This window comes from Lepidochelys kempii, chromosome 5, assembly GCF_965140285.1.
Source record: "Lepidochelys kempii isolate rLepKem1 chromosome 5, rLepKem1.hap1, whole genome shotgun sequence".
Lineage (NCBI taxonomy): Eukaryota > Metazoa > Chordata > Testudines > Cheloniidae > Lepidochelys > Lepidochelys kempii.
This window is the reverse complement of record NC_136384.1, coordinates 109,359,216-109,375,341: the sequence shown is the minus strand read 5'-3', so window position 1 is coordinate 109,375,341 and position 16,126 is coordinate 109,359,216. Positions and strand designations below refer to the sequence as shown.

The following is a 16,126-nucleotide window of genomic DNA, read 5'->3' as shown; positions in this document are numbered from 1 at the left end:
TAGATCGAAGCCCCGAAAGCCATGGCAGCAGACCTTCTCAGAAGTTTTTGGCACTCGCTGGAAGATCCTGTGGTTTATTCCTTTCAGGCAGCGGCAACCACTGCGAATTCCCTACCACTTTGCCAATCATGTCTAAACAGATGGATAGTGGGCACAGATGGGTCCTCCATGCTGGAAGTGCGTTACCGGTTTTATGATAATAGAACTATGACAGTCTTCAAGTCAATTAAAATCCACCCACCAATCTTAGACATCATAATGTGCCCCAGGCTTTATTTTAATAGTGATCTTGATTCTGTTGTGGGATTAGTACTAGTTCTAAGTTTAAGGCATATTTACTTTCAAATTAGTTTTCCAGAGGGATTTCTTGTGTGTTTGAGGTTAATAACAAAAACATAAATGATTGAGATACGTTACCCAATTTTGTTTCGATACTGGATATTTTTATTTTTATTTTTTTTAAGGAAACACTGAAGTTTACATAGATTAATAGATTTCAGACAAAGTGTGTCATTCTGCATTTAATTTTTTAGTGTTTTTTATTAGTAGATTTATCTAGATTATGTACAGGTCTTTGTCTGCTAATTGTGTTTAAAATTTTCTAAATGCCTTCTTTTATTTATGACGCATGATATTAATCATGCAGTACAGCACTGGAAAAAGGTGGTATTTTAACAGAAGCAGCCTTTTTCCTAAACTTTTTTCCAGAAGTTTTTTTAAGATATAAAGGGAGATCTTGCATCTTATAGTCTCAGTTTTGTAAAAATGTAGTCTTAATACAATAGGTTATCATTGTCCCTGTGTCAGTAAAAGCTATGAGCTCAAACACTCTTGGGCAAACTATGCAGATATAAAGCATGTTTTTCCGTTTTCTCCACAAGGATTTCCTTGTAACTTGCAATAATTGCACATATAATCGATATGGTACGAATATTAGAGTACATACATTTAAAAAATGCAGGTTTAATCAGTCAATATAAAGTATCATGTATGAATATACAAAGTAGTGTGTGGTCACTAAAGTTATACTTTACATTTTGTTTTGGTTAGTCACTACTAGAACTAGAATTAGGATTACTTTTCAGGTGTTTATGGAAATGGACAATGTGTATGGAAAGTACTTTTTAAGTATTTTATTTATATGTAAATATTGATGTTATAGATAAGCACTAATTTCTATGTAAACAGGGTCGTTGAACTGCACTAACTTCCTCTTCTGTGTATTGTGTGGACAGGAGACCATTTTGCTCTTTTTCTGGGATAAGAGGGTCGCTTCTTATTAGAAGTGGTTAACAAGAAATGTTAACCTTAAGATTAGAGCTGGTCAAATAGTAAACTGATGCACACATAGAAGTATTGCCTTTGTTTTGCTATGATTTAGAGTGTTGTGTTGTGTTTATTATTCATGTATGTCTCAGCAATTGTCAGGTATTTGTGAATCTTGAAAGTTTCATGAATTTTCACAAAGATAAAATTCATAGTTTGTGTTGCTCACTATTCTGCCGAAAAGGTTTATCATCCAGTCTAAGAGCAGAAACAGCAGGATGCATCTTAGGTGACTACCATACAACATGAATAACAAATAGTGAATAGTCAAAGCAAACAAGACATAAGCTGAAAATTATTCATCCAGGATATCTGGGATTTCTAGCATTCTGAGTGAAAGTTCCTTTCACTCTCTCTTTCACTGTTAGTTTCTCTGTAGAACAATCTTATGGCTGATGTTTAAATCAAAGTTCAAAATGTCCAAGAGGTGATGAAAATGTTGAGGTGGCCTTTGAAATTTACAAATGGGCACTGTATAAAGTAACTGCTGCATCTCCTTTAAGAAAAAGGAAGTCACCTACTGTATCCTCTGTAATACTCTGGATGGAAATTAAGTTGTTTTCATTCTGCTTAAACGTGTTTTACAAAAACACACGTATATAAATACAGGGTTAGGATTTTATTTTATTTTTTTTACTTTTCTTGATAATGAATTAGCATAGTTTGCAGGTTGTATCATTTATATCAGTGTTTCTCAACTACCGGTCTGTAAAATGGCACCAGTCCCTGAGATCTGCCTGATACAGTTTAGGAAGGCAGCAAGCTGGTCCCTGGTATCAAAAAGCTTGAGAAACACTGATTTAAAGTACTGAAGCCTTTGATTAAAGAGAAGATCAACAAGTTTAAATGTCCTTGATTCACTCATTGTGGGATGTATATTTATTCCTTCTGTGTTTCTTACATCTTCCTTTCAGTTACTTAACTTTGGGTAAAGCACATTTGCAATACATAAATTGTTGCAGTATTGTACCATGAATTGTAAACAGTGTGTTTAAATTTGGTAAACTGTACCTATACCTGAAACGATGAGAGCATGAAATCTTTAGAGACAAAAAATAGCAATTAGTCTAAATCTAATATTCTGTAAATATATTCCAAATAAGAGGAAATAACTAGGTTGTGACCTTATCCTAAAATGACACGGATCTTGAGTTAAACAGAAACAAAGTCTGAATGTATATACTGTAAACTGTACATATGTATACACATATGCATATCTGCAGTTTACAAGCTATCCAGTTTGGTTGATTAGCAGGTGTGTTTGCCTAGTACGTACTGATTTAGGACTCTGGCCAGTTGGGCTAGTGGTGAAGCTGACATATACTCAAGTCTTAGGGAGAGCCCTTCATCTCTTGTTCCCCAAGTGCCCTCTTTTGGCCAAGTCATGCAATGACATTAGCTCTTGTATTAGAGAAGAGATTATGTCCCTGCAGTTATGGTTCATAGATTGCTGAGGCCTCATACTCAGACAATGGTGATTTGGAGACATAACTGTTGAGGAGAATGGAAAAAATACACCCAAAGTATGTGGTTTGCAGAAATCTATATTCTTGTGGCTCTAGCATATATCCCAAATACAAAAGCACTGTTGTCTTGCCTCGGCTCAGATAAAAATGAAATATGTCAGACCTTTTGGAAATCCTCAGAATAGGTCTGTGGTTTCTATAACTATACTCTCTTTGTCAAGTGAGGCAAAATATAGGTTGCATAACCCAATCCTGACATTCCTTTTGAGCAATGTGTTGTACATTAGAGTTCAAAAATAAAGCATCAGAGTTACTGTTGCTGAAATACCAGATACTCATTCTCATGTTATATGATACACTCTTAAGTTTTGTCTGTTGACTGTTATGTGAGCATAGTAATGCCAAAGTGCAGAGGTTCTCAAACTTTTTCACAGTGATGGACTTCCTTGTAGACCTTACCCTTTTCAGCCTCTGAATCCCATTCCCACACCTTGCCCACAGCAACTGTAATGTTCAGTTATACAGAATGATAATATTAGGACAATAATGAGTGATCTGCTTCATTTTTTACCCCATTTTGCGTTTCTGCTGTTTATTTCTATAAAATCTTCAAATTTTGTGGGGCCCAATTTGAGACATCTTTAAAGGGGTTGATTTTCAGAAAGTGTTGAGTTTCCATCTTTTGAAAATCAGGCCTCTTCAATGTGTCTGAAGTTAGGCACCCAAAATCAATTGTCTTCTTTGAAAATTTAGGGCAAGAGCATTCTCATATTATTCACTTATTAAAGCAGTTGTTCTGAAATTGTGATCTCCAGAGCTGCTTCTCTCACAGATGTAAAGGATCTTCCAGCAGTAATGTTAGTAACACTTCTCTCTGTAGCTGTAGCCCCGTATTTGGGGCTCTGGTGGTTCAGATGATATATTTGACCACCTAATCTTAAAAAAAACCAACACAAACACACAAAAAAAACTCTATTCATATTATACCCCATGTAGCTAGTTTTATTCACTTCTATCAGCTACCTGTTTCTTTGGTGTCAATTCAATTCTGATTAAATTTGTGGATGATATCAAAATCGGAAGAGGGACAGAACCACATTTCAAAGTAGCCTGGAGAGAGAAGAACGGTACTGTATACTAGCTGCTATTTATTTTCTTGCATTTGTTCCCTTTCTGTTGTATTGCGACTTTGGTCAGGTTTTAATATTAATCTACTCTATTACTCTTTTGTAGGGCTTGTCTACACAGGGAAATTAATTCAGATTAAAGTAGGGTTTTATTAATTTTATGCAGAGTAGTTATTTGTTTCATTCCCTGTGTGAATTATTAATCTATAATGAGTGTCTACACAGGAGGTTATTCAGGAATAGCAACTCCAGAATAACTCCTCATAGAGACAAGCTATAAAGTTCATAAACCTTGTGAATATGAACAGTACTAAGGGATTGCCTACTAATAAGTACACATGTAATTGACTGTTGTAGATATATTAGCTATGAGACAATAATAGCTATATTTACTGCAGCATATAAATGGAAATCCAAGCTCTGAGAGTGCTCTGGAAACATTTTGTTTCCTTTTTAGCAACGGGATGTTGTGATGTAGTAGAAGTATGACACCAGAAGGGTTGGTTGGAGTCTGGACAGTAAGGCATTTGGAACATTAACATCTTTTGCCGTGAGCTAGTGGTTTCAAGTTGCACTTAAGACATCTGAGCTACCAGCATGGGCATTTTGAAACTAAATGGAAGAAAGATTCCTAGTTAAATGTTGGCCAACAGTATATCTTTGGTGCTGGGCATTTAAATGAGTGAGCCACATCACAATAATTTCTCTGTAAATGTTACTAAAAACAGTTCTGGCTGGCAGTGAAGTTAAGAAATATTCTCTTTTCAGTCTTGGGTATGACTTATTACTAATCAGGTTTGCATTTCACTGAAGAAACAGGCAACTGATAGACATGACTATGGTGCCGATGTAAGAACGTGGATGGTTGGACAGACTTTGCAGTAGGAAAACTCCTGTGCATCTTGGATCTTATAAGAGGACGAATGGGGTAGAAAGATTCATATCCAGCAAAAAGGAAGTTAGGATGGCTCCAAAAGAGTTGTTTGTTTCAGCTTTTCTAAACTGTGAACAAGATGCAAACAGCAGGAACTATACAATTTATATGTACGTTGTATCCCTCTTTTCCATTCATCACCTTATAATATTTGACACAGAACTCTTTAAAAAGCACATCCAGTGCTGCCCAGTTTTATTCAGTAAATATGCAAATGATATTTTTCTTCAGTAATGAGCAAATAGTTGTTGCAGTTTGTATTGTAGCAAACCTCTAGTTATCTATGTAAGGAGCCTTGATCATGAAGATGGTATCTGAGCATCATTGCTACGGAGAATTTGCTGTAATAAGTCAGTGAAACATTAGTTACGTAAATGGCTTCACTAGTTCACAGCAAAACTTATGCTTATTTTATAAGTTGTATATAATCTGCCAGCCTTTCTGGCATCAGTACAACAATAGCAGACTTTTCTGTCGTGTAGAAGATACATCATATCATTTAATATGTCTATGATTTCTATACCCTTCTTTTCCCCAAACTTGATTTTACTGCCAACCACAAATAATAAGAGACCACTGTAGCTTTCTTTAACTAACCAACTGTATTACAAGACAGAGCTAACAAACAGTGCTTATAATTAGTCCTGAGCCCAGTTTTCCAACTGGATATAACATCCCCCTACTAAAAAGACTAACTGATCTTTTCCAAATATGGTGGAGTATTGACCTCCTGCGAAATAAGTCACTTCTTCCACATATATATGGCAAAAGAACTATGTCTCATATCCCACTGAGGATAAATAATATTACTTAATCTGCATTAAAATAGTTACAATTTAAACTATTGTGAAATAAACACCTAAATGTACCTCAGTGATATCCAATACTGAAAGATACAAGAGTCGTGTGAAGTAGTGCGTATCCCACCTCTTGCCTTGTTATGTATAATGGAATAATCAACTAATTAATTGCTTTACCAAGGCTTATAAGAAGTTCCTGTTTCACCCATACTTCTGCCACTGAGAGAACAGAAATGTTGATTTAATTTTCTGAGAACCAAAATTATTGTTCTGCATTTGTCCTTCAAACCAGTTAGTATCAGTCTTTTTCAATCACCAGGCCATCATACCTTATACTACATTCTGTAGCCAAGAGTTTGCTACTAAAAAGCAATGTGACCAAACACTCCATCTATCCACAGGCTCTCAGTGAAAGGTGTCTTCATGGGTCATACCTACAAACATTAGGTATGTTTTTGTTGTGTGGTTGCTGGTGAGTATTTGCTTCAGGTTGAGGGGTTGTCTGTAAGTGAGGACTGGCCTGTTTCCCAAGGTATGTGAGAGTGAGGGGTTGTTCTTCAGGATAGGGCTTTTTCATGATGTAGTAAGACACAGCAGGAACTAACTGTTCATCTTCAGCATTGTTTTTGACACACACATAATATTCAAGTTATTTTTAAACTGTGTGTGCCTGAAGTCAGTATTTCCTGACAAAATGTACTGTATGCAGTGTCCTGGTACTACTATAGTGGCATTCAGTAACGGGAGATCCTGACTGTTGCACCAAAGAAGAAACTTTTATGGTTTGTTCCACTTGGGAGACTTATGTTCTCACATACATATGCTTTGTAAATTTAGATTTAATCTCAGTCAGACCAGTTTCTGTTTAACAAAATTCCATATCCAGACTTTATTGGCATAGTTGATTTTAAATGTTCATTATGGATGGTTTTGTAATTATGCCAGATAGTAAAGTATGTTTTTGCCATTTAATTGAATTATTCTAACACAATTCAGTTAATTCACAGGGTAATTCAACAAACTGGGATTTTGAGAGCAAATTATGTGGCACTGATCTCAGTCACTTAAATTCTTCTTTATGCACAATATAAGATTTATTTCATCCATGTTACACTGACACACTTTATTCTATCATTTAAAAAATTATAGGACTGGAAGGGATCTCAAGAGGTCCTCTAGTCCAGTCCCCTGCACTCATGTTTGTTGGAATCCTTTCGTCTGCGAGAGGCGGTGGGAATTGAAGCCTATGATGTAGATGGTTTGCAATGTCCCATGTGACTGAATAGTCCAATCCGAGATTTGCATGATCTTTGGCAGTTATTGCAAGTGTATGTATCTTGCTTGCTTCCTATGGGGTCTTTTTCTCTTCAAGCTGTAGGAGGCAGCTTCTGTCAAGGGCTTTGATACCCTGATGGAGATGATGGTGCCACTTGTTACAATCACTTGCCAAGATTTCCCATTGGTCAGGATCAGTTCCAAATTCCTTCCTATCTTGCTTGCATGTGACTTTATAGCAAAGCTTGGGACATCCTGTTGTTCTTGTTCCCTCTGATAGCTCCCCGTATAGCATGTCCTTGAGTATGTGTCAGTCTTCCAACCTATTCAGGTGGCCCAGCCAGCGCAGTCATCTTTCCTTGAGCAGGGCTGTCACACATGGTAAGTTTGCCCTTCGAAGAACCTCTGCATTGGTGACTTTTTCCTGCCATTTAGTGTTGAGTATGTGGGGTAAACAACATAGGTGGAAACCATTTAATCTTGTCTCCTGATGAGCATAAGTTATCCATGTTTCCCCACCATACCTGAGAGTGCTGAGGACGCAACTTGGAACATTAGCATTTTGGTCTTGATGATAAGCTTTGAGTTGTTCCATGCTCTTTTAATTAGTCTGCTAAAGGTGGTGGCACCGTTTCCAATGTGAACATTTAGCTCTTCATCCAGTGAGAGGTTGGTGGTCACTGTAGAACCTAAATAGCTGAACTTTTGGACTACTTCTAGCTGGTTTGCATTTAATGTAATTGAAAGGTCTTGTGGAGCCCCTTTTCCTAATACAACCATTTTCTTGATGCTGATGGTAAAAGCAAATGCCTGACGGGCACTTGAAAGGCGGTCCATGATTTATTGTAACAGATCTTCATTGTGGGTGATGAGGGCAACAGCATCTGCAAATAGAAGTTCCCTGATTAGCACTTTGTCTTTGGTCTTTGACTTAAGTTGGGACAGGTTGAAGAGTTTCCCATCTGATCTTGTGTGGAGATACTCTCCATCTTTCATGTCCTTAAACAAAGTTCAAGAGTACTGAGAAGAAGATTCCAAAGAGTGTAGGGGCAAGAACACATCCTTGCTTTACTCCACTTTTCATCTAAGAGCTGCTCGAAGTGGACCCATCAAACTGGACGGTTGCTTTCATGTTGTTGTGGAATGAACGTATAAGACTTAACAGGGTTGGCGGCATCCTATCTTTTCTAGTATTGCAAATGAGTATTGGCACTCACTGTAGGACTAAATGTTATCTAGACCATCCCTGACAGGTGTTTGTCTAACCTGCTCTTAAAAATCTCTAATGATGGAGATTGTACAACCTCCCTAGGCAATTTATTCCAGTGCTTAACCACCCTGACAGTTAGGAAGTTTTTCCCAATGTCCAACCTAAACCTCCCTTGCTGCAATTTAAGCCCATTGCTTCTTGTCCTATCAGCGTTTAAGAAAAACCATTTTTCTCCCTCCTCCTTGTAACAACATTTTATGTACTTGAAAACTGTTATCATATCCCCTCTGTCTTCTCTTTTCCAGACTAAATAAACCCAATTTTTTCAATCATCCCTCATAGATCATATTTTTAGACCTTTAATCATTTTTCTTGCTCTTCTCTGGACTTTCTACAGTTTGTCCAAATCTTTCCTGAAATGTTGTCCCCAGAGCTGGACACAATACTCAAGTTGAGGCCTAATCAGTGTGGAATAGAGTGGAAGAACTACTTCTCATATCTTGCTTACAACTCTCCTTCTAATACATCCCGGAATGATGTTCGCTTTTTTTTTTTTTTTTGCAACAGTATTACACTGTTGACTCATTTAGCTTGTGGTCCACTATGATGACCAGATCTCTTTCCACAGTACTCCTTCCTAGGCAGTCATTTCCCATTTTGTATGTGTGCAACTGATTGTTCCTTTCTAAGTGGAATACTTTGCATTTGTCCTTATTCAGTTTCATCATATTTACTTCAGACCATTTCTCCAGTTTGTCCAGATCATTTTGAATTATAATCCTATCCTCCAAACCACTTGCAACCCCTCCCTGCTTGGTATCATCCGCAAACTTTATAAGTGTACTCTCTATGCCATTATCTAAATCATTGATGAAGATATTGAACACAACCGGACCCAAAACTGATCCCGAGGGGACCCCACTCATTATGCCCTTCCAGCATGACTGTGAACCACTGATAACTACTCTCTGGGAACAGTTTTCCAACTAGTTATACACCCACCTTTATAGTAGCTCCATTGAGGTTGCATTTCCCTAGTTTGTTTTTGGGAAGGACATGTGAGACAATATCAAAAGCTTTACTAAAGTCAAGATATACCATGTCTGCTGCTTCCCCCCTATCCACAAGGCTTGTTACCCTGTCAAAGAAAGCTATCTGGTTTCTTTGACATGATTTGTTCTTGACAAATCCATGCTGACTATTACTTATCACCTTATTATTTTCTCAATGTTTAAAAACTAACTGCTTAATTGTTTGCTCCATTATCTTTCCAGGTTCAGAAGTTAAGCTGACTGGTCTGTAATTCCCCAGGTTGTTCTTATTTCCCTTTTTATAGATGGGCACTATATTTGCCCTTTTCCAATCCTCTGGAATCTTTCCCGTCTTCATGACTTTTCAAAGATAATCGCTAATGGCTGAGATATCTCCTCAGTTAGCTCCTTAAGTATTCTAGGATGCATTTCATCAGATCCTGGTTAGACCTGAAGACATCTTAACTTGTCTAAGTAATTTTTAACTTGTTCTTTCCCTATTTCAGCCTCTGATCCTACCTCATTTTCACTTGCATTCACTAGACGTCCAAGCACCACCAACCTTCTTTGTGAAAATCGGAACAAAGAAGTCATTAAGCACCTCTGCCATTTCCACATTTTGAGTCTTCCTCTTGCTTCTAATGTATTTGTAAAATGTTTTCTTGTTACCCTTTACGTCTCTAACTAGTTTGATCTCCTTTTGTGCTTGGCCTTTCTAATTTTGTCCCTACATACTTGTGTTATTTGTTTATATTCATACTTTGTAATTTGACCTAGTTTCCACTTTTTGTAGGACTCTCTCTTTTGATTTTTAGATCATTGAATATCTCCTGGTTAAGCCAGGGTAGTCTCTTGCATACTTCCCATCTTTCCTATGAAGCAGGAAATGTATCCACCTCATCTAGGCAAGCGTTACAGTTTTCAGAGTGGATTGGGATAGAAGCAGAAGAGGAACTGGTTGCTAAAGGGCTATAATTTAGTAAAGCATGCAGACTGTTCATATTGTTCTCTGCAAAATCTCTGAAAGCTTAACAAAAAATTCCAGATATGTGGAAGAAATTGCCATCTGTGTAGCTTTAGCCAATGATACTGTTAGTGGCCACTATTTTCTCTCTCTTCGCCAATAAAACACAGATCTGATCTGTTTAGAAATCCATCTAAAAATGATGGAAAGTCATACATAATGTTAAATCAGACAATTCATGAACTAATAAGGAATATTTACTTCAGTTAGCAGGAGGTAACAAATGCATGTTCAGAACGACACCAGGCAGACAAGCAAAGCAAAGCATGGTTAAACTTGTTCAAAATGAAACCACGAAAAGTAATCAGTTTCCCTGTTGAATATAGATACACTATTAGGCTTTGAAATTATTATAAAAACATTTTGTAACTGAAAAAATACAACAGTGAAACGACTTCTGTCTTCACAGATTGAATTAATCAAATTATCAAAGTAATCTGTCTGAAAATACACCGATTACAGTTCACTTCAGTACTGTTCAAAGATATATGAAAACCAAATGAAATGCAATAGATGCCTCATCTGTATGTTGTTTATATCAAAATAGTATTGTCATTGTAGACAATATACTGTAAATCAAGCACCTTATGTTTACTTTCTGTGTCTGTAGTTCAGGTTGAAGATAGTTAAGAGTGCAGAATACATGCTGGCAGTTGTCCCCTGCCTTTATAAAGGGGAAAATAGTCATTTCTCTTGGATTAAGGCTAATTATGATCTGGACTGGTCAAAATGGTAAGATCTCAAAACCTTTTTGGCATCAGGGGATGCTACTGTTTATATTTAAAAAAAAAAAAATTGTGGAGAGTGCTGTTGGACAATTACAAGAGCTGCCTTCAAAGCCCAAATCAGCCATTCTGTTCTGTTATGCCTTTATCCCATCCTGGATATTTTTAAAAGCATCATCTTCCAAAACACTACTAAAAACTAGCACAACGTAGCTGAGCATTTCAGACAATAAGAGCCTGATTCCGCAGATACTTAAGCATGTGACTACTTTGAAGCACATGAGTAGTCCCTTGCTGAACTAGAACCTGAGGTTCAAAATCTGCTCTGTTGCTCCCATTAACTTCAGTAGAGTTCCACCTGTATACCTCTTAAGTATAATTTGGACCTAAAGTAGAATATACACTTCACAAGGTATACAGGAAATCTGAGGCAAACTTCATGATATGTGCACATTTGTGGGAAAAATCAATATTTTTCTGAATTTGCGTAAACTGATTTTCCCAGGTCTGCAATACTGAAGATTATATAGATACTCTGTCTCCTTAATGGTTTTCAACCCAAGTGCCATAATAAAATATATTCTGTAGCAAACTATATCAAATTTTGTAAGTCACTTAATCTGCATGGTGGTGTTTTTTATTGTTTTGTTCTCTATTTTACCTTGACTGTTTACTATTACTTTAATACTGTTTACATTAGACATGTTGAGAATGACTAGTGCTGAAGTTTAGCAAAAGAAATACATAAATAATTAATGTATGATGTCTGAGGTGAATGGGAGAACGGTACCAAAACAGGGACACTTGCTCTGGTATTCTTTTTATAAAAATCAAAACGTGAAATGTGTATCCACTTCATAAATAATGATTTGTATTCATTTTGATGATTGTTTCATTTGTGTAATATTTCTATTTTTCTTTCCAGAATGATTTAAGTTAAATTGTGGATATTTTTATTTGTATTTATGTGTATTATGTACTGTATTTTTAGAAATTTTATTTTTAAATAAAAATAAAAAATTCTCAGTTTTTCCTCCTCTGGCCATCATTTAAAAATCAGTTTACAGTTTAAATTGCTGCGTTATTTATTTATTTATTTTGCTGTAAATACCTTGCTAATGTTTTCTCAGTCTGTTTCAGATTTGCATCATATTTATTTGCTTTAACAATTCTGCATGTAAAACATGTTTCTATGTTGGTATGATCCAAAAATGAACAGGAATAGAGAAAGTATTATGTATTCTAGAGTCTTATTGCCTCCATTATGGCTAAATTTTCTTTTATTTATTCTGCAGTGCGTCTAACCTTGTTCCCTCTCTCATAACTCTCTTTCCTGCAGTAGCAAGGTCTTAGGAGTACCACTCTTAGAATATTGTTTTTTTTTCTTTTGTACTGCTTAAATGGGCCTGATTTTGCAGCCATGCCCTGTGCATAATTTTCATTGATGTCACAGAGTTCCAGATACAGAGAAGTTGCATATTTTGTTCTGTTATAAAATAGATATTGGCTGTGGAAGCATTGTGAGGCAAAAAGTCCATAAATATTAGACTTACCACGTCTAAGGAACTGTGGGCCTGTACAATCCAGCATCGTTCACGAAGCCTGGTTTTACAAAAGGACACTATCTTGATTAATGTGCCTTCTAGTTGATGGGAATGGCAACAGTTCTGCCATCCAGGTGAGAGGTGAGATATGGTAATGGCTACACAAGAATATGGGGAGGAAAGGGGAAAAAAAAATAAAGCTGTTAAGTAAAATGTGGATGGGAAGAAATTGAATCCTGAAACAAACTAGATTTAACAGTAGACAGAGCCATAGTGGAGATGGGAGAGGGGAAATTGCTCATTCCAACTCCTAGGATGGTTCCACAGCAAGAATCATGAGTAAAAGAAAAAGGGTGATTGTCGGATATGCAAGGAAATTATTAAAATGGCTGAGTTGTGGTACTTCTTGAGTAATGGTTTACTACTTGATAATGTTTCATGACACAAGACTTGCTTGTTCTATTTCAAACCAAAAACCTGATTGTTTTATTAATAATAATAATAATAATTAATAAAATCACTTGTATAATGATCCTTCCACAAAAGCATAAAACCACCTTCTAATATTCTATATTGTTTGTATATTCCAGAGAAAACAATTCCTACTTATTGCTAGTAATGTCAGTTTTTTCTTGTCTGGAGTTTTACTGGGCTCTTTCCCCATGTAATAATTTCAAATCTGGTTGATCTCTACTACTTTATTTTAGTATTTTATAAATTAGAAACAAGTGAATCATGTTTGTCTCTCTCCTTTCTGATATGTGGAAACAGACCTTTTGCCACTTTTCTATTTAAAAAAAAAAAGAAGAATATATATGCTGCAATATTTGGAATGCTTAAAGCTTTTTGAAAGATTTCTAGATATGTCTAGTCCTTTTATGAATGAAATGAAACAAAGTATTCAATAATACTTGGAGGCTGTAAATTGTTTGAGTGGCTGCCAGGTAGTACAGATGAACAAATGCATGCAAACCCTGCTGTAGGCTGACCAATTACCCATCGGAGCAGCAATTATATTCGTGTACAAGGGCAATTGGAGGGAAAATTGGACTCTGTGGACATCCAGCTGAGTAAACAGGCTTGAGGAAGGATGAAGGATGTGTTAGTTTGAATAAAATACAGCTCAGCTAATTTAAAAAAAAAAAAAAAAAAACAGACCAGAACTTCTATCAGTCACAGCACATTCTTTGTATGTCCTCTAGTTTCACAATATTTTTCTCATTAGACTTCCCTTCTCAAAAATACTCCCTTTACCAAAGCATTAGTTTGAGATCAGACACATTCTGAAATAGACTTTGTATGCAGTCAACCAAAATCTTGTGTTTCAGAAATATAGAACTGTACATAATTGAAATGAACAGGTGCTGTTGAGAAATAATGATTATTTCAAGCCCCAGTATTATAGTTTATCCCCAGATATAGCATTCAACAAGATGTTGATGATGATATGGATAGGATATGCTGCACAGATTCTATTTTTAATAACCTGAGGCTAACATTTGCGTGTGTCCTTGGCCCAAATCCCCACCTGCACAGTGTTGGATTCCAATTGTCTTTTCCTTGCTTCCAAGTGGTGTAAGTATATAGTTTGTGATCTATATAAATGTAAAGTATGATTATTCCTTCTTTATAACAGCAACAGGTATTGAATAGAAGGATGGTCCTGTAGTGTTCAAGTGCTAGCCTGGGACTTGAGAGACCTGGGATCAATTCCCTCCTCTGCCACAGAATTCTCATATGACTCTGGGCAAGTCCTAGATTCACAAATGTGTTTAGGCACCTAACTCAGCTGATTTCAAAGGGAATTAGGCGCCTAAGTAACTCTGTGAATCTGGGCCTTAGTCTCTGAGCTTCAGTTCCCCATTTGTAAAAATGGGGATAATAATACTTCTCTCCTTCCCAGGGTGTTATGTGGGTAAGATTATGAGGTGCTCAGATTCTACAGTAATGAGGGCTAACTAAAAACCTTTGGTAAGCGTAATTTAGTTCTACAGATTACTGTGGAGATTTTAATTGATATTAGGATGGGGCTTGAGTTTAGGAGATTTGCGTGCGCCGTGAGCTGGCAATCTTTGACACCTGGCATCAATTACAATATTGTGATAAATACCAAAATTATGGGGACAAATCATTACTGTGACATAGGAAAAAGGGCTATCTGTGTCATAGTGTTCTCACAAGTTTAGAGTGAATGAAGCTGCATAATTAAAATGTCATGACTGTTCCATATTGTGGGGTGGGGGGGCGGTGGACAGACCCTGAGCTGGTGAAAATTGTCATAGCTCCATTGGCATCAATATCATGATACAAAGTTTCTTGGGTAGGAGAGAGGGGAAATAGTGGAGACTTTAAAGAAAGCTTACTCCTTAATATTTGACCACTCTTTTGACTTCAAGTTTCCAATGGAGTAGGTCACAAAATGTTTGCCAGTGTCCGCTTTCTACTGTTGCTTTCTTACAGAGCTGTTTGTCATTTTGGAGGGAGTGGTGTTAGACCACATCTGTACACTACCTCTCCCTGTTCCTCCTCATATTTTAAATGTTTTAATTTGTGTTGGTTTTGTGTGTCTTTTAATAGGAAACCATAGAAACTATGGGATACGCGTGTCATTTTACTTAAGCGTATAATGTCTGCAAACTCTGTCATTTATCTGTGCCCTGGGGGAGCCAAGGCTCAGGGCCACATCTAATGGTCCAAAGAGCAAAAGGATACATAGATAACTTTTTTCAAAGCATTTTCATATCAATATGATTTGGTCGTATGTTTAGTTATGGCTCATTAATTGATTTTCTCACACATATTATATTTTGTTTGCCATATTTAAACCAGTATCAAAGCGAGTTTACAGGTAGAGGGCTCACACATTAATTCTGGATGACAACATTTTGTAGTCTCATCCCATGAAAGCAAGAAGGCTTAATTCTTCACTGGTTAAAGAGACTTGGAGTAGAAAAAGAATGGCAAGATCAACTATTCTCCATTCCTTTGGCTGGCAGCTACATTTAAGGAGGCATGCTTGTCATGCATGTGATTTCCATGACAAAACTGGCTTTTAGAGATTTGTCATAAATCATGGTCTTTTTCACCCTGGTCTGCCCGTTATCAAGAAAAACTCCTTCATGAAGTTTTATCCATTTTTCTCGCTTAGGTGTTTTACTTTCTTTATATATTAGTAGGCCACTAATAGCAGCTCTTTAGCATTATTTAACATTTTTCTTGCTTATGGGAACTTGTCCAACTGATTATGGCTAGTTGGATTGTCAGTGGGGATTGCTAATATCTATGTTATTTACTTAGGGAGAGATTTTTCCAAAGAGCTCAGTGTTGGCCTACTTGTGCTCCCATTGAAGTAATTGTTAGGAAAACAGTGAATGTTTTTGAAAATACTACCCTTGTATTTTTATTTTTTTAAAACAATTTTAAATTACTTGAAACCATCAAATTATGCACGTAACCAGCCTATGGGAACATGTGTTGTGTCCTTGTTACCCTTTTCTTTCCTCTTTCCCTCCTTCAACGTATTGTTATATCCACTTGTCTCTTATGTGTCAGGATTGGGACCTCGTGTTTAGGAGCTGCCACAAAGAGCTTCCAGTCTAATTTATGACAAGATCTAACTAGTCGTCGTAACAAATAAATGAAGGTACTTGAGGAGGGAGGACAA

At 36.6% G+C, this 16,126-nt stretch overlaps 1 protein-coding gene across 4 annotated transcripts in view; it reads left to right on the top strand.

The window, feature by feature from the left end:
* ZDHHC21 (zDHHC palmitoyltransferase 21) overlaps positions 1–11,944 on the top strand; it is a 65,638-nt gene extending 53,694 nt beyond the window's left edge. For all 4 annotated transcript variants that reach the window (XM_073345422.2, XM_073345425.2, XM_073345419.2 and 1 more), the window contains one exon: positions 4–11,944. In XM_073345422.2, the coding sequence (XP_073201523.1) occupies positions 4–136 (133 nt within the window). In that variant the 3' untranslated portion in view covers positions 137–11,944. The remainder of the gene's footprint in view (positions 1–3) is intronic.
* Positions 11,945–16,126: the final 4,182 nt, after the last annotated feature.